Here is a 24104-nt window from a genome sequence, read left to right on the forward strand (position 1 = left end):
TTTACTGAAACTGAAAAACGAAACAACAACAGTTTTAAACTTCCAAAAAAATCAAGCTTGGAGTTGTTCCAGCTATATACAGAGAGTTTAGTTGTTACTCTTGCAATCTCGTGTATAAGCAATAACTGTTTAACGTCACAACTGAATTCTTTTACACTTCCTGGAGAATTCTTTGAAGCAAATATATATCATATGCAACCAGGAACATTTATAAATGATTTACAAAATGTTATGGAATTGATAAGACCAAAAGGAACGCAACGAAAAAGTCATCCAAAAATATTTATGCACAAAGATTTAGAATCAACTTCTCACGTTTTTCTTCGCAATGATAGAGTACGAAAGCCACTCGAACCCCCTTATGAAGGTCCATATTTTGTTATGAGCTGTACACCAAAATATTTTACTTTGAGGTTAAAGAATAAAGAAGTGAATATAACTATAGACAGATTAATGCCAGCATATCTACTACCACAAGAAAATCCTGAAGAAGAGCAGCTTACAACTCCAACTTGTGTGAAGACTCTACGCTTACAACTCCACAACCAGCTAAGATTCAAACTAAGGAAACTTTGTCTCAACCTGATCTTAAATTAGCTTTAAGACAATCTCGAACTGGTAGAATTATTAAGGTGCCTTTTTTGGAACTTTTGAATTTCTTATTTAAAAACGATAATAGAATTTGAATGAAAATAAGTTGATGTAAATTTGATAATATTATCTGTTACGAGCGCCTTTGGCTAAAAACTAATTTTAACTTTAATCATACTAGAGCTATAACTTGCTTTTAGGACTCTTAAAGTCAGAATTAACTGCGCGCGAAACCAATGTATGTTTTTGTATATGGCAACTACCCAAAGCAAGCAACTAACTATATATATAGCATGTAAATGGAATTGTAGATTAGATAGAGAGAGAATAAAATGGAGTCAGATTAATAACGAATATGGATTATTTCACATTACGAACCCACATCTTTGTATCTTATTAGCGGAGAAATGACAGAATGAAATGAAATTCAGGTAGAGTGTCAACAATTATCTATAATGTAATAAGATTTAGTTTTATAGTAAATTTGTCTGCATTTTATTTTTGTTGACACACGAACACAACAATATATTTTTGATATAAAATGGAGAGTGATTGCTCCCAAACCCTTACATGGATCAGATCATGATAAATTATATTATAGATTAATCAATCCACTTCAAATTCAAAATTTTTCGAAAAGAACGAAGCTGCTTTGATATTCATTCTGCTTAACGAGAATTTGTTGCCATCCTTGTATGCAAAGTATATTTCCGACCGCCTTCATTGTCATTTCGTTTCGCCGTTACCAGTAAATTTAGCTGAAATTGTAGGTGGCGTTGAAGTAAAACGTAAACTATTATTACACGCAGATCGGAGAAGCGTTAGTAAAAAGAAAAGCCACTCTTGTTTATTTATATTACTTGAAGCCTATTTTACTAACATCTTATTTATAGGTAAGTTTTTAATAATATTATTTCTGAATACAAATAAATATCAAGTGTTGAAAATTAATTGTTTAATTTTTTTGCTTTATCTTGATAGTTTTATATGAACTAACATATTTCAACGAGTGGACTCATTTTTTAAAAAAAAAAAAAAATATTAAGCCAGGTTTTTATGATGAAAAATTTGTATCAAGTTCTTGTCGATATATAAACTGTGTATATCGATCTTGAGATATTACACAACCTATTTAAATTGGCTACTGTCGTTCATTGAACTTTTGATGACTAGTCTTTATTTTAAAAATCATAAAGTTCTACTCTAATATTGTAGCAGACAAAGATATGTGATATCTGGTGTTTATATTGAGAAGTTTTTAAATTACTGTTTAAATCTATTATTCATTTTAGTGCAAAGTTTTTTTTTTTATATGCTGAAGGATATAAATGCAAACACGAAATGTATAAATATATATTCTAGGCCGTGATTTTTTTTTAAAATTTGGAGATTGAATTAAAAAAAAATATGATAAAGTGATGATTAACAGACAGATAAATAATTTTATTTTCTTCATATCTCTTTAAAAAAATATGTATATTTTTATCATTCTTTTGTTTGAGGTAATACTTGGAACTATTTTGACAGATCTTTGATATTGCATGCATTATTTTTTATAGTTGTATATGTCAGTTTTGTCTAATCTGAATTAAATTATGAGAAAGTTCATTATATTCCTGCAAAGTGCTTAGTTAAAAATTTGTCTTACCAATTAAAAAGTGTACTTCATTATCTTGTTTCTCTAACAGATATTTAACAGTTCTTTTGTCTGTTTATATTTCTTAACTATAATTTTATGAGGGAAAGAAACAATCAAAATATAATATCATTTTGAAGTACAATTCTGTCTTTAAAATCTTATTCTCAAATTATTGGATGAATATGGCTGAATCAATTCTTTCTTGTACACTATTCAAGTAAATAATGCCACAAATGACATGTTTCTATATAAAGGGGGGAAAAAAATCTATTTCATTGTTGAAGTGAGATTCAAATTATCAGATATTTATAACTATAATTTTCCTTCACTGATAAAAGCAAAGAAAGAAAAATTGTGTTACATGTACATGTAATTTATGTGACAAGGTATATGAATAAGAAAATAATAAAATGTTTTACGAATTAGATTATAGATGTATCAGACAACTGGATATTTACTGAGAATTTTTGTAAAAAACCTTAATTTTCTAGTCAAAGAGTCATTGTATATCTTATATCATGAAAAAAATTAACGAAGTGATAAAAAAATGTGAGGAAGCGTTTCTTTCATTGTTAGTATTGAATTTATCACTTAATTTTTCTGAAAAAATCAATTCATCAGATTTATATTCGATTATTATTTTTTATTATCAGATCAGATTATCATCAAATTATCAGATTTATTATTTATTATCAAAATTTATATAAAAATAAAATTTATATAATTTTTTAAGAAAGTTGAATTATATTCTTTTATTCAAATAGTATGATATGTTAAAATTCTTGGGTAGATCCTAGGAGACTAATAACAATTTTAATTTAACTTAATCTATAAAATATGTATTGAATATTACTTTTATTATTTCAGTTTTATAAAAGTTAAAATGTTGGTAAATGTAACATTTGTTCTAGATGAAATGTATTTGAAATTCTTAATTTCAACACTAGTTATGTGTTTCAGAGCTTATTAGAATTATATTGTTCCTTTTATATTAAAATAAAAGAAAAAAATTGACAGATTTAATTATATTCTTTAATTTAACTTGCATTAATGTAAAAAAATCTGTTGTAAAACATTAAAATATCTTTTCAATTGAATAAATTTTTTAAATTACAAATTAATTAATAATCTTGTTATAAAAATGGATCCAGGTGTTTTTATTGACAATTTTTCTTGTATGTTGTGAAGTAATCAAAATAAAATTATTGTACTAAGCTGAGAAACTTTAATATATGAACTTTATATGAAATTTTTTATATTCTGATTATTGCCAGTTCTATTAAGTTATATTTTGTGTCAGCTACTGTCAAATTCCTGTTTATCAAATTTTGCTATTTATGGAACCTTTTTAAGGAATCTTGGATATTCATTAATTTTTTTGTTTTTGTTTTGAGTATAAATTTTTATATAAAAAATTATGTATTGATATCTTAAATACTCTTGAGTTTCTTTTCATAAGAATGAAAATAAATAAAGGGAAAAAAAATTCTTTAGTAATTCTTACTGTAGTAGAAATTAATGGGAATCAGTAAATTGTTTATGAAGAAACAATAATCATTTGTAAATCGTAGATTATTCCAAGTTCTGTACTACAATAGCTTTCTTAATTTAGAATAAAATTTTTACTTTCAATAAGTTTCAATATCTTATGGTAACTATGGAACCTAAAAAATTATCCTTATGTGTTGAAGAATATCCAATTTAATAAAAAAGAAAGAAAATGAAATAGCAAAAGAAAAATAAATTAAATATCAGATGTTTTTTTTTTTTTGTATATTACAAGCATATTAATTTTTTAAAAAAAAATATCTTTAGTAGTGGAATTTTTTCTTTAATTATAAAAATGTAATTATGCATAGTTGTATTTAATTAACAAATGGTGTAATATGTATTTTAGCTTATTAAAATATCGTCCAGGAACCTTTAATTTGACTGTATTTACACATGGTGACAATTGATCCTCTGCTGACAGAAAATCACAATTATTTTTATTATTTATTTGTAAGTTTATTTAGAGACTATTTAATATTATTTAGAAAAACTTATCATTATTTAAGGTATCTAATGCTATTTCATTATTTCCCAGTCTGTTGTGTAGGATGCTGTTTCAAGCTCAAATGCTCTTAAGGACAGCACCATGAAGTATCCCACAGAATCTCTGTTGAATGTCACTTATAATTTTTGAACCAAATACCTGTGATCTGCTTATTGGTCAGATTTTTCATTAGCATTAAACAGGTAAATTTCCAATCCATTTGCTGTTTGCTCTTTTTTAATCTTGCTCTATTTTAATTCTTGCCATATTTTAGCAATTTATGCTGAACCATGAGTATTTTAAAGATTTCAATACTTTAGCAATATTACAGAATTCAGCATAAACTTATTCTTCTATTAATTGATATTTCAGAAATATAAAATTATTTCACTCAAAATGTTATAAATTGCAATTTTTAAATTTTTTTTAAAATTAACATCAAAACATTTTATTGCTTTTTTTTTTCAGTACATTGATTTTCATTCTTGTAAAAGTCAAATATTAGTAAACATTTTCTTAAGTTTATCTATTAATTTCATAGACTATTTATTAAATATTATTTAGTAGTTTAAAAAAATTATTGCATGCTTTTTGCCTCTCCCCCCCCTTTTTAAATCTAAAGATATTCCTGTTTAAATTTTAGACCCCCCCCTTATTTAGGTTTGTTGAATAATGTAATTAGATTATTTTGTAAATTAAATATTTCTGAATATATTTGGCAGAAATTACTTCTGTCCTGCATACCTTTTACTCTACATTTAATTTAAAATTATTCAGCAATATGCAAAGTTCAGATATATTTTTGAATAACAGTAAAACATATATTCTTTTTCAGATTTTAGAAATTTTTTGTTTTGAGATATATTTTTTTCATTATTTGGGAAAGAATGTACTATAAAGATTAATGTTTGGAAAGGAAAAAGCTTTCTCATAATTTTATATTGTTAGGTAAAATGGTAAAATTGTTTTCAGAGCATTATGTTGTAATACTTAAAGCCTGTGAAGAAAAAAAAAGATCTGAAATGTTTGTAAATTATTTAATCCAAATTGATGTTCAGCATAATGCTTTTTTTTTTTCTAATGAGGGAAAAAAAAGTATACTGGCATATCAATTATAATTTAAGCATTTTCGTCATAACCAGTGTAGACATGTATAGTTAAAAAGATTTTGCTGCTGCAAATGCAGTAAGCCAATTCAAGTTCACGAGCAGAAAGTTTCAAAATGTCAAAAGTTTCTTTTGAAGCTGTGAAAGTTCCTTGGGAGGGGAAGGAAAGCATTATTCTATCAGAGAATTGAAAATCTTTGTAAATTATTTCTGCTCATCATTTAATATTAACTACTGAAACATGTAAATTTAATTGAATCTATAATATATTTTATATAACCAGATAATTTATGTGCTATAAATTAATTGTAAAAAAAAAATTGTTAGTGAAATCTCATTCTCTCCAAATGTATTATTTCACTTTTATAAGAGAAAAAAGAAACTTATTTGATCATAAACTTTAAAATATTTCATCAGTTTCAGTAGTAATAAAATTTTATTTTAATTATAAAAATTGATGTAAAATTAATTCCCTGAAAAATTTTTAGGGTTTATAAATATAATTCTGTCCAGTGATGTAAAATTAATTCCTTGAAAAATATATAAGGTTTATAAATATAATTCTCCAAATGTATTATTTCACTTTAACAAGAGAAAAAAGAAACTTATTTGAATATGAACTTTAAAATCTTTCATCAGTTTCAGTAGTAATAAAAATTTATTTTAATTTTAAAAATTGATGTAAAATTAATTCTTTGAAAAATATTTAAGGTTTATAAATATAATTCTGTCCTTTTTTTTTAAAAAAAAAGTTAAAAAAAAAACTAGTTTATTTTTAATAAAAATTAAAAACTAATTTATGTAAAGCATTTCTCCTCCAGAACTATAGCATTTTCCCATCTTTTTGGCAACAAACAAATTTTAGGAGAAAAAATGTTGATTGTTTAGATTCAAACCACTTATTAAGTCAATTTTTGATATTTGTATGGGAATTGAACTTTTTTCAGAAAAGACACTCTGCATGGTACAAAACAAATAGTAATTTAAAGGAGCAACATCTATTCTATGTGGCAGGTGTGTTAAACTTGCTAGCAAAGTGATTTTGAAGTTTCTTTCGCTGAACTTACATGAACATTATCATATGAAAAAATGATACTGTCGTATCTTTTCACATACTTTGAGCATTTATTCTTCAATGCTTTATTAAATATTATTAATTGTTAATTGTATCATTTTCCATTGATAGCTGAGTTGGGTTGCAACAGTTCATAATAAATTCTTGTTCTTTGTCATGTGTATTGAAGTCTTCATTTTTAAATTGCCAAAACCATTCTTTGAATGGGATGTGTTCACCATAAATATCTTAACAGCTATCAATATGTTTTCTTTGCAGTGCAGTAATGTATCTTAACTTCTGCAATTGCTGTTTATTTATCACAAAATTTGAACCTCTAACATTCACTCCCTCTCTCTCTGTGTGTGTGTATATATATAAAATATAGTGGCTCAAATGATTGAGATTACACCTTACTTGATAACTCAGACTTTCAATATAAATAACACAGTATCGAGAAGTGCAAGCATGTTTTTATTTTTACACAAGTCAAATGGTTTAATTTAGAGTAAAAACAAAAAACAATCAATAAAAAATTTCCCAAATTGAAAAGTTTCAGAAATATTTTAAATAAACATCTGTATTCTTTTGCCTAAAAAAAAAATTGAGAATACGCCGATGAAATATTTACAATATTTACATAGAAAGAAAGTATCAGTTTTTAGTTATACGTCTTTTGGCTTTTTAATGGCCTCTAAACATCGTGGTACCAACTGACCAATTTTTGGTAGTATCTGAAGATATTTTACACCATTCTTCTTGCAGCAATTATTTTAAATGTTTTTTTCTCCTTTTTTTCTAATTTTGTGTTCTTGGACCACTGTTTAGAGTGTGGCCCACAGATATTCAATGGCATTGATGTTGGGGGACTGTGATGGTGTGTTTTGACATTATGTGCAATCTGTCTGGAGTCATTGTATTGCTGTAAAATGAAATTTCCATCTAAACCCAAATGTTTTGTACTTTCCATTAGATTTCTGAGCAGTATACCCAAGTAAATCGTATGGTTTATAATGTCATCTATACGAACTAAATTTCCTACCCCGGATGAAGCCATACAACCCCAAATCATGATGGAGTCACCACCATGTTTAATTGCAGGACGTAAATTTTTTGGATCCAAAGCAGAATAAGGCTTTCTCCATAACAGTGTGACGGTTGTAACTGCCAAAAATGTTGAGTTTTCTTTCATCACTAAATAATAACTTTCTTTCAAAAGTTATTAGCCTTCAATTGATGAGTTTTTACAAACTTCAAAAACTTTTTCTGAATTTGTAAGCTGATGAATAGTTTCTCTCTAACAATTCGACTTTTATACCCAGATAGTCTAATTACATTTCGAACAGTTTCAGCACTTACACTTCTGCTTATGATTCGAGAAATTTCTGCTGCAAGTTGGATGGATCCATATGGTTGCAGCAATCTAAATTAAAGTGCTGAAAATGTGGGTTTAGATGGAAATTTCATGTTACAGCATGACAATGACTCCAAACAGATTGCACATAAGATCAAAATATGGTGTCGTTTTCATTGTAAACAGCTGTTACACACACACACACACACTACCACAGTCACCCAACATCAATGCCATTGAATATCTGTGGGCCACACTCTAAACAGTGGTCCAAAAACATAAAATTAGAAAAAACAAACAAACAAAAAACATTTAAAACAATTGTTGCAAGAAGAATGGTGTAAAATATCTTCAGATACTACCAAAAATTGGTCAGTTGGTACCACGATGTTTAGAGGCCATTAAAAAGCCAAAAGACGTATAACTAAAAACTGATACTTTCTTTCTATGTGAGATATTGTAAATATTTCATTGGCGTATTCTCAATTTTTTTTAGGCAAAAGAATACAGATGTTTTATTTAAAATATTTCTGAAACTTTTCAATTTGGGAAATTTTTCATTGATTGTTTTTTGTTTTTTACTCTAAATTAAACCATTTGTCATGTGATAAAATAAAAACACGTTTGCACTTCTTGGTACTGTGTTATTTATATTGAAAGTTTGATTTATTAAATAAAAGTAAGGTGTGCTCTCAATTGTTTGTGCCACTGTATATATAATATACTGTTTATATATATAATATACTGTTCATCATATATAAATATAAAATATACTGTTACAATAACACGTCCAGACAAATGTCTATATTCACGGCAGTCTCTAAAGAAGCAGGTTACTATAGGAAGAGTTCATTTTCCATAAGTAGAAATTCATTCAAGTTTCTTGCATTGGTATGTATAGCGCCAAATTGATGATATTTGGTATTATTACATTTTATTTTTTAAAACAAATTTAAAAAATGATTTATTAAGTTGAAAATCACTTGAATACTAGGGATATTGAAAATATCTGATATTTTTGTCATGTATAGAAAGAACAATGCAAATCAATTCGAAAAACTTAATAATTATTGTATGTGTAGCAATTGCATAGGAAGAAAAAAATAATTAAGAAATCTAAAGTAGAATCATGCGTGATAAAATTAATTTTTTTCATTTCATTTCTTTTAATTTTATGCAAGTAATTAATATCAAATTCTCCATAGTAAACATGAGGTAATCTGTTTAATTTTACATAAAAACAATAATATAATTAATCATAATTATTTCATATATTTTATAAAAGGATGTTGTCATCCTTATACAAAGTAAAATGTTCATTGTTAAACGCGTTAAACAATTTTTAGATTTTTGAAAATTTAACTTTGATTTGTAACTTATTTTTAATATACACAAGCTTTCTGCAATGTAATGATTTTTGCAGTTAACATGTAAAAGTATTCTGAATTTGAAAATAATTCAAATGTTCATTCAGGAGTGTTCCAGAAATCCCAGACTTGACCCTTTCTGGTGCAAATCATTAAAATTTTTGAAATATAATGAAAAAGCACAATTATTGTGATTAATAGGTTGTATACACATGGATTTTGTAGTCAAAACCATGTGTACACAAACTATGCAAATCTCTGTGTAATAGCAATTCCTGTGTAAGAAAATCTTTTGAAATAATTGCGTAAATTCCATATAACATCAGCAGTTATGAATATTTTAGGTTTATAGACACTTTTATTCAAGTTCTAGGTTATGTGAAATATTTAAAATATTAAATATATAAAATATAATATATTTACTCCAAAAATTTTAAACTAAATCTTATAAATATTAATAATTAAAAAACAAGAAGTATTACAATTTAATGCAAATATAATAAATTATAATTTAATTCAACTAAGAATACAAATTAATAATAATTAAATTTTTCTAATAGTAAATTCTGACACTCCAGTTGCTTAAGAAGCTCTTTACATAGCTTGTGAAAGAGGAATTTTCAAAGATTTTGCTGCAGCTTCTTCCAAGCAAAATTCTTGAACATTATGCATAATTTTATGTGCTAGCAATTTTAAAGTCTCTTTTATTAAATTGAAAATGTATTTTAAAAGGTGTCAAAATTCAAGTGACAGGTTAAAAATTATTAAATAATGAAATGCAGTTAATATTAACCAAAGAAAAGGTTAATAAAATATAAAATAAATAAGTTAAGCGACATCTGCAACTGCAGCTAAAGCGAGAAGATGAATAACAGCTTTTTTTTCTCTTCGAACTGACACCAAGAAAAAAATGCCCCCAGATTCCTCTTATTCAAAATGGATCTTCTCTACCGAAACTTGTTTCTACAACGTCTGCTGTAAACATAGACATTTGTCTGGAAGTGTTCTCATGGTGAATACATAGTATATATATAATATAGGCCACATACTAGAGCAGAGTCATATTTATATACTACTCAAGAATAAATGTTTAGTAAGTGCATCATAAATAAGAAAATTGATTATGCTCATAAAATTATCATTGATTGCTAAATGATAAAAATAGTATGCATTAAAAAAAGGGGGATGTTTTCAGTTTATAGTGAAGAATAGAAATTTTTGTTTTGATATAATTTACTTATTGATTTTTTTTTTCCTATGATATATTAAAATTTTATATCAGGGCTTCTGAAACTTTCTCGTATTTTTGATGAAAACTTTTTTTATGTTCCCAAAAATTGGATGATAATGAAAGTAAGCTCTACTTAATGATAAGTAAAGTAGTCATTAAATAAAATATAAATTCATTTATCAGATTTCAATGATTGTTTAAGTTGAACTGATTTTTAAACTTTTTTTGACATATAATATTGAAAAATAAATTTTTGGTGATCCTAACAATTATTATTCTTATAATTTAATGTTTTCTATATTATCCTGCTTAAATTCATGACTTGCAATTTTAGAAACTTTAATTATTTTACGGTAAATGGAGTCCTGAAATTTCTTGTAAACAAATTCATATTATGTAAACTTATTTTAGGGTTGCGAAATATAAATGATACTGTGATCTGCAATTCATGCAATTATAAATATCTAAGCATCTAAAATACTTTCTTTCTGTTTTTTTTTGTTTAGGTATGTAGCCAGTACTCGAAGGTATTAAGAAAAATAAATGTTGGGAAAAAAAGCTTGAAGACATTATAAGGCTCCTGAATTCATTAAAAAATTTTTCCAAATATGATAAAAGACATCCATAGTTCTAATTGCACTCAGTGCAAAATACGTGAACAGTTTTATGCTGAATTCAATAGTGACTGCAAAAAAAATGTTCCCTATTTAGGAATAGTTTCTTACATAAATTATTATATTTTTATGAATCTTTCTTCTGAAGAATCTAAAAAATTCTTAAAAGATGGGAAAAATGTATGTCTTTTTCAACTTAAAAATGAATGGTCATTTAAAGAAGGGATGCAAAAACGTATTGACCAGAAAAAGGAATTGATAGAACAGTATTTTAAAGAGGACAATGAACAACAATTGACAAGTTTAAAAGAAAAGGAAGGCCCAGAAATGCCTTTATATTCACCAGAACATACAAGTAACTTAATTACTATAAAAAAATCGGAATCTTTCACTGAATCATCTCCAGAAGATACTGTTTCCTCTAACAGTTTGAAAAAAACCAAAGATATTTATAAACGTAAACTAAAAAGGAAAAGTCGATCTAAAAAGAAAGTTGGTAAGTTGCTTTAAATTTCATTTTTTCCCCTTTTATCTTATGTTCATATGAAAGGGAGAGATTTTATTAATTTTATGTAAATTTCCAATGGATTTATAGTCTGTCAAAAAATTGTTAATAGAATTTAATGAAAGAAAATTCGTTATTCCGCAATTGTGCTGAACTTGAACTTTTTATCTCTTATTTGGTGCACAATGTGTATCGGACTCTCAAGATCATATTTGAAACTTTCCTAAAACTACAGCTGAATAGTGAAAACAATGTCATCTGCATCTTTTATTGTGTTAATCATTTTTTCCTCTTTCCATTCTTGTACATGTTGGAATGTATTTTAAAATTTTCATGAAGTTATATAATTGTTGTCATGTCAACTTTTGTATTTCAAATTTGCACCTTTCCTGAAGATCAAATTTCACCTTTAACCTCAGCAACATTTTCAAACTAGAAGTACTACTATGAAATATTCTTTTTCAAATATAAATGTCTTCTCTGTTTTGTTTCATTATCATATCATATTTCAGTTATACAAGTACATGCATCTATTAAAAAAAAAATACCATATTACATATAGTAATGATATTCTAATTCAATTTTGTACAACATATCTAAGTAGACAAACTATCAAGATGTGCAAATACTTTTGTTAGACTCTGTATACTTTCTTCTATTATTATTTTCTCTTTCCAACATGTCTGACGATAAATTTTTAAACCAATTATTTAAATGCAACAGAATGAAAATTACTGTTTTTAATTTTAATTTGAATAAAACACTATTATGTGCATTACAAATATTTTTTATGTAAATTGTATGAAATGGGATACGGACAACTTGCTTCCCGAGTCTTGGCATTGGGGTTAGAAGATCGATCCTCTGTGCATTGAATTGTATGTTAAATCTGGCATCAAGAAATGATTGCTTTTGTATTATCATGGCATTGAAGATGAATGGCTGATTCTGGTATTATCCTCAGATAAAGAAGACATTACCCAAATTAGACTGCTAAAATTTTATCGATCCCGTATGAACCTCAACTATTTTAACCTCAATTTAATTATTTAAAAACAAGGATGTGCAACATCTAGCAACCATTTATGTTATGTATATATGCTGTGTGATTTGTTTCTAAAGTTGAGAAAATTATGCAACATTTTTATTTTCTCTGTAGAGTGATAACTTTTGAAACTTGAATTGTTTAACATATATGAGAAACATAAAGGTTTTTTTACACAAAATCTCATGTTTATCAGGGTGGCCAGCTGACCTGAAAAATCGGACATTATCAGGGAATTGGGGCAAGTGGTCGAGAAAAGGCAGGGAAATTTATTCAGGGTTGCCACGCCACTAGGAAAACACGGGGAATTTAAGAATTGACTAAAAAACAAAGAAAATACAGGGCATTTTAAGTTTTTTAGTTATTTCATTACCATTCACGATTGTGTAATGCGAAAACTTGCACCTTTTCTACTCTCTTCCCCCCCCCCTCTTTTATGTATGGATTAGTCCCATTTTGATTTACGAGACAATTGTCCTTTTCCCATAAGATTCCCGAATTGCAGCTAATGAGTATGCATGTAACTTCTGTAACTGCATGAAAGATTAAAATGCATTTCTCTGGCGGAAATAGCAACATTCAATGTGCGAAGCATAGCGGTGGTATTTAGTTGCTCCCACATGAGTTTATTGAATGGTTTGTTTATCATTTTACAAAATGCGAGCTTATTCAGAATAGATTAGAGAATTTTTTTAGAACGATAAGTTGCTCAAAATCTGTAGTTAATACAAATAAAATAAAAAAAATCGATCCTGATTTTACTTAAAGTTCTGCAAAATCCATTTGTTGCGTAGGGCTAGCTTTGTAAGAAAATAATAAGGCTAAGTAATATGGGGAAACAGGCACTTATTAGTCATGCCCCATAAAAGGGGAACAAATTGCATATAACTTTAAAAAAAGTCGGAATTAATGTTATCTGTACTTATAATAAAGCTCAATGTGTGTGTGTGTTGGTGCTCTACAGGCGAGACCGTAGTGTATGATGCCAATCAGTTTTGAAATAAAGAAGGTTTTGAAGTCATTTTTATTGCTATCATTCAGGTTTTGATACACTATGCGACTGTGCTGCGACGTAGTTGTGGCAAACAGGATGCTTTGGGGAGATGCCTTGCGGCACAATTACATCCTCTGGGAAACACCTAACAACTGAAACAGATACTGATTGAGGAATGGGCTCTCTTACCTCAAGAATTGGTAGACAATCTGGTGCTGAGTATGGAAAGATGGTGTGAGGCAACCACTGCAGTAAGGGGGAGGGCATATCCCATACTAAGAAACATCTGCTTGTTGTTCTTCCTCTTGGACAGACAATCATGTGTGTTGATACTATGAGTTCACTAAAGCCTTTATTTTTTGTTTGTTTGATTCCATACTATATGCATTCATTTTTGCGCAACCATGCATTCGTCATCGTTTAAATAGAAAATGCTGTCTCTCCTTCCTGAATTTCATGTCTCTCAGATGGTTTCTTGTGGAGTTATGACAAAAACAGCTCCTGTTGCTTAAGTTTTGCACACTAGTGTAGAAACATCTGAAAATTGCCAGGGAAATTTCTTTAAAAAATCCTGGAAAATTCAGGGAAATTCAAACAGCAAAAATGCTAGCTACCCTGTTTATTTCTGTTGATGTAACTGAAATTTTTTTAACTCTTTGCAAGTTATAATACAAGCTCATTTGATACTTGTTATAAGTAAATAATCTAAAATGGTGCTTTTGTTCCCCCGTCTCCTCCTTTCTTCTTTTAGTAATGCTTGGAAACTTCACTAACTGCTGCATTCTTGGAATATTGTATTTTTTCTTTCATAAAGTATATGAATATACAAGTAAAAAATAAAAGGGAAATACAAGAAATTTGGCAATAACCATTACATAATAATTAATCGTTTAAAGAGATGTTACTAATTTACTTATTGAATTTAGATAATTCAATTTACTTATCGAGTTTTAATATTTTTCCTCTTTAACTATCCCTAGGATTATTTATTATCACAAAATATTCTCCTCTAAAATTTGTTGCTAACTATATTTGTTGTACCCGCTGCTTTGGAAAGTGATAATTTAATCTTGAATGATTTTTCCCTGGTAGGTGCTCATGTTTTAGGAAAAGGGAGAAAGATATTATGCTTAAAACGGAAAGCAAAATTGAAGGATATAGCTGGTGAGGAAGGTGAGTTGTTATAAATTTGCTGGTAGCTAAAGGTCTGCTGTGTATTGAGATTCTGTGATAAAATTTAGTTAAATTAGAAAAATTTAAAACTGCTAAAAATATGGTTGGAGATTTTCCTACGGGCCTAAAATTCATGCGGGCTTAGAAATTTTTTGCTTGGAAGATGGTGGATCTTAGTTTTTATTGAATTTTGAAAAAGCCCATACTTAAGTGGGTTTAGTTACAACTATAATAAACGATGACTCGTAATTCTTCCCCCACTTCCTTTCCCATTGAATTCATCATTCATTCATGACTCATGCCAAACATATTGTCAGCAAATTCACTTTTTGTTTAATACGTTTAAAAAGTGCACAGTGATAAAATTAAGTGATTTGCTTTTCTTCATTTGGTCTTATAATAAATTTGAATATTTCTTTCTTTTTTTAGCTGCTAAGGAACCTAAATTAGGTACATTAAAGAGGAAGCGCTTTAATTTCAGTAAATTGAAACAAAGTGGAGTATATGAAGATGATTTATTTGAAGAAACAAAGCTGAAGTGCTTAAGACTGGCTGGTAATAAGGTAAATTAATTTCATTCTCCTTCTCTCTTTTTTTTTAAAAATAATTTTATTTTATGACATTTTTAGTAATTAATGTTAAGTTAGTTTTCAGTATTGCAGTCAAGAAATTTCGGTTCTTTATAATTAAATATTTACTTAAATTAATTTTTTTTTTTGAAATTGCTTCTATTAGATTACACATATTTATTACATGCATTTATTTTTATTAACGGAAATTTGAAATCTTTTCTTTACATGGGAGCACAATATTTATACGTAAAACAACTACATAAAACTACTATAAATTAAAAAAAAATTATGTTTGTAATGAATATTTTTTAGAATTTACCTTACTGCATAGTAAAATATTGGGAGGGAGGTGGGAAAAAAACTTGAAGTAACTATAAATTTGTTTTTCAGAAAAATTTTGCACCTTACATTTATTGTTCAAAATTCTCATTGCTTTGAATCAAGCTTCTTTACTCTGCAATTTCATTTCTTTAATGCACAAAATTAACATTTTATATATGAATAGCTAGCAAAGATCGTAATTGCCAAATATTTGGTTTTGATATTTTATTTGGAATGTGAGTTGTCACTCATATGTAAATAAACTTAACAGTTATAAATTTATTGTAGTTTTCCTAGGTAAAAATGACAATATGCAGGTTAATATATTGCTTAAGACTGTATATAATGGAATTTAAACTGAGGAATAAAGTACATATAAAAAAAAGTCTTCGAAATTATTTATAAAGGGCTTCATTGGCATTCCATAGTGAAGAAAATCGACTAAATGCGATGTTAAAGTATCTGTTCTTGATGACTGATTTGGACCAAAAAATGAAGCATATCTGTTGGGATGAAGCGAGCAGACTATTTTTCTCACGTAAGAATATCTGCGTGATTACGCTTCTTGCTTATTCCGGCGCATTCCTCCCACAAACTGTTTTTAACATGATGCTGCGTGCGTAATTGTCAATATGTGTGTTCTTTTCTTTGTCTAATAAATGTGCTGTCTTCAAGAACCATGCTGAAATTTATTGAAAAGTAACAACAATATCTATTAATTCTATGTATCCAATTTTACCCTTCAAGTTCGTTATGGTATTTTAGAATTCATAAATAAACTCAACCCTTTTTTTCTTTTAATTGCCATCTATTAAAATTACTATTGCATAAAACTAGTGCAACATGATGATTATTTGCATTGTATCTGCTGGTTCCTGAAGGCAATTAATTTATTAGTAATGCATAAGATCAGTTGTTTTTTCTACTAATTCTGTGTTTGTGAAAGATGTTAAATAGTTTATACCTTTGAGGTTTTTTGGGAATTCTATTTTCATTACTATTCATGTAGACTTTTTATCATTTATATTTTTCAAGTTAACTTAAGGAAGCAAAATTCTATAAGTTTAATTCTTGTATAACTAACTTATATAATGTGTTTTCCTTCATTACCAACATTACTTTTGTATGTTTAATTTAGTTGTCATGTATTGCACAAGAGTGCATTTACTGTAAGTCAAGTTCTAAATGCTGTGTATCATTATTAGGCAGGATCATTTATCCTTATTTTTGCATTACTTAAGAAAAAGAACACCAAACTTATCATGGTTTTAACAATAATATAGTTATTAAGTATAAAATAGGGCACACTTCTAAGATATTTTAATATGAGAAAAAATTCCATCTGATTGTAATTTAACAATATACTACATACTTTATTGCTCTGTTTAATGATGACTTTCATTTCACCAGCAACATAATTGCTTAAAAAAATCTACCTGTATGTGTAGGGTGATAGAGAGGGTTATCTTTATCTTCAAAATAAAAGATTTGCTTAAAAAGAAGCAATGTTCGTCCTTTATTCTGATATTTTACTGAAATTTTTGTTTTAAGTGTTAAAAAAAAAAAGGCTGATTACTTTTTAAATATTTGCTCCTTGTGGTTTTTGTTAACATATTTGCTAGGTAAGTGGAATAATCTATAGCATAAATAAATTGATTGAGAATAGTGGAAGTGGATAATGATTTGCTATTGGAATGGCTGTAAAAAGCTGAGTCGTTAAATTCTTTAAAAATTTTTTTTAGCTAATTTATTATTGAAATTTTTGCCAATTCAAATTGTTTTAATGATTACTATTTTTTAACTTATTTAAATTTTTATTCTGTGGTATACTAATCTATCTGTATATAATATATTGTGCTGCATATAACTGTACTTAAAATGAACTAACACATCTGAATATTCATTCATATTAATAGAATATATTTATTAAAAATTGTTCTTGAATTGTTCACAGAATTGTCCAAAAATGTTTTTAATTCTAAAAATGTATCTAATGAGTAATTTTTTTTTTTTTTTTTTTGTTACACAGGAACTGAGTAATGAAAAGGACACTATAAAAACTCCTAGATGGAGCTTGCCAATATCTCCCATAGAACCGAGTCAATCCCCTAGTTTTGAAGATTGCTTCAGTCCATCTGAATTTCAAAGCATTCGGTATGTATTAAGTGAATAATTTTCAATTATTTTATTGATTCATGTTGCAAAAGTCTTTTTTTTTTCCTATAGCTTTTCTTACATTTATTTGTTATAATACTGCGGTTGTAAGGGTTTTTCTGTACAATTTTTTTTATTCATATAATTTTCAATGTCCATTTTTAAAAAATTTATTGATATTTAATGTTTTGAATGTAATTTGTAGATTATTTGAAACTTGCAGTTTGTGTTTGTTTCACAGCATTTTTAAAGTTCTGTATTAGGGTTGAATGATAATAATACTTATTGTTATTTGAATTGATTTAGGAAGGTTTTGCAGTCTAATTATACTAAATATCAGCTACTAAAAATTGATACATACTGAGAAAATAAGGTATTCACTGACAGTTTTTAGACTCAATTGATAGTCTCCTGAACCTTATTTGTTTTTATTTGGTTGATACTTTTTATATTAATTTATTTTAAATAAATATAAAAAGCTATATATTTCGAAGTATTAGGTCTATATAACCTAGTTTGTCATGCTGCCTTAATGATTTTATTAGCATTTATGATTTTATTTAAAACTATATATATAATCTCCTCAAGCGTTAATGGTCTATATTCCGCATAGCAGTGCACACATATCGCTGAAGAATCCTATATTAATTTTATCAATAAAGTCTTTCCTTTTTATCTCCTAACCCACTCATCAGTCACTGTTGTCAAAACTAAAGCCGCAGCACATTGTTTCAAATTCCAAAAGAGCAAAATCCCATTTTGCAGTTGTATTTATTGCAATTCTTGATGTATGGAAGTCTCTTCAATCTTGGATTCTAAGTAATAAAAAAATTTCTAGATATGAAATTTTTGATAAATAGTCAACATTACTGGAGATATACAAGAAAAAAGAATTACGAGCATAATTTAAATAGACCTCTTTATTAATATGTTCCTACATTAAAGTTTTCATTTTAATCTTTAGCATGGTATCTTTTCTCTAAGAAAGATTAATATATATTTTTTAAGTTGATCATTGGATATAAAGAAACATTATTAAATAAAAATTCAAAATACATGCTTTTATTTGTATATTTCATTAAGGTTAAATAATGAATAAATAGTATTTCCAAAGGTTATAATTTAAGATAGTCAAAATTCAGCAATTAATATTAATAAAATAAGCTTAAAAAATAAAGAAGATGCATAAAAAGAAGTTGCTTATTTCTTGAAAAATTGTTTATGACTGAAAGATAAATAACTTGCTGTTTTTTAAATATTCCAGTTTCCCTAAAACAACATTTTAAACCAATTGTAAGATTTCATTTTAATCTTAATGTCTTTTTATCAGAAGGAATATTAAATAAGAATAATTGAATGCATGAAATATTCTTTCTCTTGTTCCATTTTTTTTTTTCAAAATAATTTCCTATTAAATTCTTTTTATACTGTGTTATTCACACACAAGGTGTTGCTATATTATTTTATTCAGTAATGTAATGGGGTGACCCTTAGTAAATGATGGATTTATTTTGCATACAAGTGACTCTTTAATATTCTATATGGAAATTGCATTTTTTTTTTCATGGCCTTGTGCAAAAGTCCACTGCATTATTGTGCAAATTTTAAAATAAATTTTAGTAAAAACACTAGAAAAAATCTTAATTATCCAATGTATAGTAATAAAAAAAAAAAGGCATAGTAATAATTCAAATTAAATGTAAAAAAAAAAAAAAAAAATCGCAAGTGTCCGTTTTTCCTGTCAGTATTGATGCCTTTAAAGCAAATATTCCTGATGGAACTGCTATCTTCAAAAGATTACCTTTCCTTACTTTTTTTTTTTTTTTGCCATAAATAGAAGTGCTCATCTGACCACATATGATTATTTTCACACTTATTTTTGGCTATGTAGTCTTTGATCTATTTTAGTGCGATAACAATTAGCTTTACGGAAATAAAATTTAGCCGTCATTGAATGTTGTAATTTATTTATATTATTGTATCTGATTTGAAATTTATTTAAAATAAGCAAATCCAAAATTTTGTATTTAAACTCATTTTATAATGATTGGGCTGCAAAATTGATTGTTGTAACTTCAAGTTTGATATTCTGGGTGTAAATAGTTGATTTTCAAGTAATAAAATTGTTTTTATTTTTGTGTTAGTTATAATAATGTGAATGAAAGCCAGAATTTTATAATATGTATTCGCCTTTGAAAGCAAGTTCTTATAGTCTTATGATAAAATTGCATTATAATAGATTTCTCTCCTTTATAATAATCACATTTTAAATAATGAAGTTACCTCACTTTAGAATTGTTTATTTTCTTTATTATGCCACTTATTTTATTATCTAAAAATATTAATTTTCATAAATGATAATCAAATCAAGTCATATTTGCTGCATAAATATGAAAGAATATTACAAGAATTTAATTTCAGGACAGGGTATTTTTTAATTTATACATTGTTTGTATTTGTCTTTAAAATGAATATTTTTAGAAAGTTGTCTTTATTATATATATATATATATATATATATAATATTTTACATAGGTATTACAATCTGATATTTTTTCGATGTATCGTTTTAAAATATTGCAAGTTCTAACATAGTTTTTTTTAGTTTTAAAATCAGTTTTAAAAAATAAACTAAAATTCTAAAGAAAATAATTAATTTCTTGCTAAAAATTATCAAGGGCTATATAAATTTAAAATTGTTTAGTATATTTAATATTAATTATTCAAAAAAAATTTCATTAAATATTTGAATAAAATAGGAATTGAAGTTTTAGTATTTATATACAGATATGGATATACATTATTGATAATACTGAAATTCTTTATTTTATAATTTCATATAATAAGATTGGGAGCTTGTTCATGATTTTAAAAATTAATGTTTCAAATAATTTTATACTTATAATTATAGTGCGCATTTTTATAGCAGTTTTAAAGAAGGTGCTTTTAATGGATAGTTATTTTCAATTAAAATTTCTGCAGTAAGAAATCTGTATTTTTATGTATTTTAATAATTTATTTAATTTATGATGAATTATTTTAATCACTTATATTTGCAGGAAAGGTGCTGAAGTATATCAGTATCGCCGAAGTAAAAGACAAAAGAAGCAGACTTCTAAAGTAAGCATTAAGATATTATGTTCTTGGAAGGTAATTAAGCATACAGACCAAAAGTAATGAATTTCTTGAAATTCTTTAACATAAATTTGCATTGATTTAAAAATGTGTTTTGTCTGGCGCATGATATGTATATTACATATACTAGCCGTCTTTGGCGACCAGCTGGTTCGCCAATCTTGATGTTTGTTTAAATTTTAATAATTAAATATTTTACGCAATTCCTACTTTAACAGATTCTTCATCAAAATATTTTAAAACTTCAAATTTTGATAGTCATATAATTCACTCGTAATATTATAAACGCCTTCAGTCATAACGTAATATGTATCTCTCTAATTTTCTGTTAGCTCCCATAGAATTTATGCTTTAAATTAAAGTGTGAAGAATTAATCTGCAATTAATATAGCAATATTTTTTACTGAAACAAAGCAATTTTTTTATAATATGATTACTGAAAACAGAGTCACTGAGCGTTTAAACTTTATGGGCACTAAAGAATATCTTTCTTAATTTATGTAATATCTCAAGAATTTGTCAACAACATTTTCTCAGATTGATCATGAACAGATCGATTAATTAACAATGTTTAATTTTAAATGCACCAAACACTAAGAAAATAAAATGAATCGTTTAAAATAATCGGTCGAAAACACGTTTAAAAAAACTACTTCAAAAACGATGTACTTAAAACTATAAGCATATACAAATATATATAACTAACATAAATACAATTTAATTACAAAAGCATGCAACGAACATAAAAATAATTTAAATCAAGAATCATCCGTTGATAATATTGTCAACAATCGGAACACAATGCACATGCGTGAATTTTGAACGCCAGTTCCGGTAATGCAAATGCGTGAATTTTTCTACGCCAGTTGGAGTAACGCTATGCAGATTAGAAATTTTTAATTTCAATTATTCTGTGTTATTTTAATTCAAAAGTACTTCAGAATGAATCTGAAGCATGGATTAATTAACAATGTTTAATTTTAAATGCATAAAACATTAAGAAAATAAACAGAATCGTTTGAAATAATCAGCCGAAAAATTTTAACCCTAGCCTCATTAGAGTGGGGGGGGGGGACAAGCCTTACTCATTTGGTGTGTGGAAAATGAGATTTTTTTGGCGGGAAAGTTAGTTTTTAATTAATAATTAAAATTCTAATTAAAAATTAAAAAAAAAAAAGGAACCCCAGGTGCGCATTTCCGACTTCCAAGGTATACATGTACCAAATTTGGTAGTTGTAAGGCAAACGGTCTGGCCTGTAGAGCGCAAGCACACACACACACACACACACACACACACACACACATTGAGCTTTATATAAGTATAGATAGATGTAAAATATTAAAAGGGAAATTTTCTGGCTGTTATCTCTATCAATTTTTAAAAGAAATTAACCTTTGAATCCTTTGCACTTGAGGAGTTTTTTACTTCAATTCTCACAACAAAATAATTAGTGACAAAATCATCTTTTGATTGCAAGGGGTTAAGTTAATTTTACGGAAATAGCAGTGGAGTAAATTAAATGAAGAGTGTTTTAAATTTAATTATGAAGTACCTAAATTATTTTATAAATTATATAGCTTTCTTATTCTTCAAATGTAAATTATGTATTTATTTACTTTGTTAAACAAATAAGATGAAAATTTTTAAAGATATGATTATGTCTGTAAGAAATTTAGTTAATCTCTGGCTAAAGGTAAGTCATATTTAAAATTTACATATTTCTGTTCACCCTACTTCCTCCTTTCCTTTTCTCTCTAACACTGAAATGCACTGCTTTTTTAGTTTCCTTGATCCTTAAAGCTTTGCCTGTTAGATTGCCATTAGAAATGACCCTGGAAAGTCGTAACCACTTAGACAAAATTTTCTTTGGACCAGTATGTTTTTTCTCTTTTTCTTAACTGGAGTTTATTTACACAGATTCTCAATGCAATAACATCTATTGTCCTGGCTTATGCAGCTCCATAAAGAACAATTTGTAAGTAATTAATAAAAAATAATTTGTAAGAATTTTGTTCAGTTCTAAACATCTTTATTTGTTATTGCATTGTTGATATATTTTAAATTGTTGGCATTTAATATATGTAATCAATGTTAAACTAAAGTTCTCCGTTTTTTCAAAAAAAAAAAAAAAAAAAAAAAATTATTGAAAATATTTTAACAGAATATTCAAAATATTCCTTTTTTTTTATATATATGTAGCTGAAAATGTAGTTAATTTTACTTCTCTTATGAGCATTAATTCTTTTCTAAAATTTAATTTAAAGGTATCTGTTTTAAACTTTTTCTGTGTAAGTAAAATCAAATTAGGCAATTATTCAGAGTTCTGGCTTGGTTTGATAGAATTCAGTTTTAATTACATGTTTAATTGAATTTCACAATGTACAGTGCTGGATAAATTTTACTTGGGAGCAATTTGATTTTTTTTCCCACTCTCCAGAAAGGAAAGGACTTGGATACTCAGACAAAAACAGATCCCGACACTGACAAAACGCTCCAATCTGTCTGCAAGATATTGGAAGAAATGGGGAAAAAAGACTCGGATGGCGATTCAGATAAAGACGATTATTTTACAGATGAAGAAGGTTAAAAAATCTAAGGAGACACTCTCCTTCTATTGTATATACTGTAATTTTTTTTTACCTTTAAACTTAATTTATTGATAATAAAATGATTTTTTAATAAATGATTTCTTTTGAATTATTTTTGTAAAAATGAAAATTTGGGATTATTAAGGGATTGATAAGTTTTTCTTTCAAAACAGGAGATGTTTGTTTTGAACGGAATATTTACTTAGAACTGAAATGCCAATATGGTATTATCCTCAATTTTTTTTTTTTTACTGGTAAGTTATTCTTTAACTAAAGTTGATTACTTTGAATAGCTTAAGGCTACACTTTAAAAATTATCAAACTTTTTGCATTTTTTGATGGCTTACATGGTTATTTTTAGTTACATTTGGTTTAGTATGGTTACTTTTAGTTAGAATGGTTTTAAAGCTATTTGATATTTTCATAGTATTGACCTTTCTAATCGAGAAGATGTAGTTAATTTCGTTTTCATCCTAGAGAACTTTCCGGTCTTAAAGTTAATTAATTTAAAATATTTTGGATATATGAATTCCTTATGTGAAATAGTTATCCTTCATTTCTCAAATCATTTCTGTTAATGTTCTGCATCCTTTGAGTTTTCATTACTACCTTGCTAATATCTATAG

The 24104-nt window shown here is 26.9% G+C and overlaps 1 protein-coding gene across 5 annotated transcripts; it reads left to right on the forward strand.

Moving 5' to 3' along the window:
* Positions 1-904: 904 nt before the first annotated feature.
* LOC129960939 (uncharacterized) lies at positions 905-23576 on the forward strand. 5 transcript variants are annotated; one of them, XM_056074733.1, is made up of 9 exons: positions 1331-1484; positions 4317-4468; positions 10884-11487; positions 14628-14708; positions 15138-15271; positions 17631-17755; positions 20814-20874; positions 22808-22865; positions 23328-23466. In XM_056074733.1, the coding sequence occupies exons 3-8, from the start codon at positions 10986-10988 to the stop codon at positions 22853-22855; spliced, it is 951 nt and encodes a 316-aa protein (XP_055930708.1). In that variant the 5' UTR covers positions 1331-1484; positions 4317-4468; positions 10884-10985; the 3' UTR covers positions 22856-22865; positions 23328-23466. The 5 variants fall into 5 exon arrangements, with proteins under 5 accessions (XP_055930688.1, XP_055930708.1, XP_055930670.1 ...); XM_056074704.1 differs by lacking the exon at positions 22808-22865 and adding an exon at positions 4128-4231 and having other exon boundaries at positions 1354-1484; positions 23328-23576; XM_056074713.1 differs by lacking the exons at positions 1331-1484; positions 22808-22865 and adding an exon at positions 905-1022 and having other exon boundaries at positions 23328-23576.
* The last annotated feature ends 528 nt before the right edge of the window (positions 23577-24104 follow it).

This window comes from Argiope bruennichi, chromosome 2, assembly GCF_947563725.1.
Source record: "Argiope bruennichi chromosome 2, qqArgBrue1.1, whole genome shotgun sequence".
NCBI lineage: Eukaryota > Metazoa > Arthropoda > Arachnida > Araneae > Araneidae > Argiope > Argiope bruennichi.

Excerpts from the sequence above, each read along its gene's own strand:
- LOC129960939 (XM_056074713.1), top strand. The coding sequence starts at position 10,986 with ATGATAAAAGACATCCATAGTTCTAATTGCACTCAGTGCAAAATACGT. Across the intron at positions 15,272-17,630 it reads TAAGACTGGCTGGTAATAAG|GAACTGAGTAATGAAAAGGA; the intron begins GTAAATTAATTT and ends TTTGTTACACAG. Across the intron at positions 20,875-23,327 it reads AAAAGAAGCAGACTTCTAAA|AAAGGAAAGGACTTGGATAC; the intron begins GTAAGCATTAAG and ends CCCACTCTCCAG.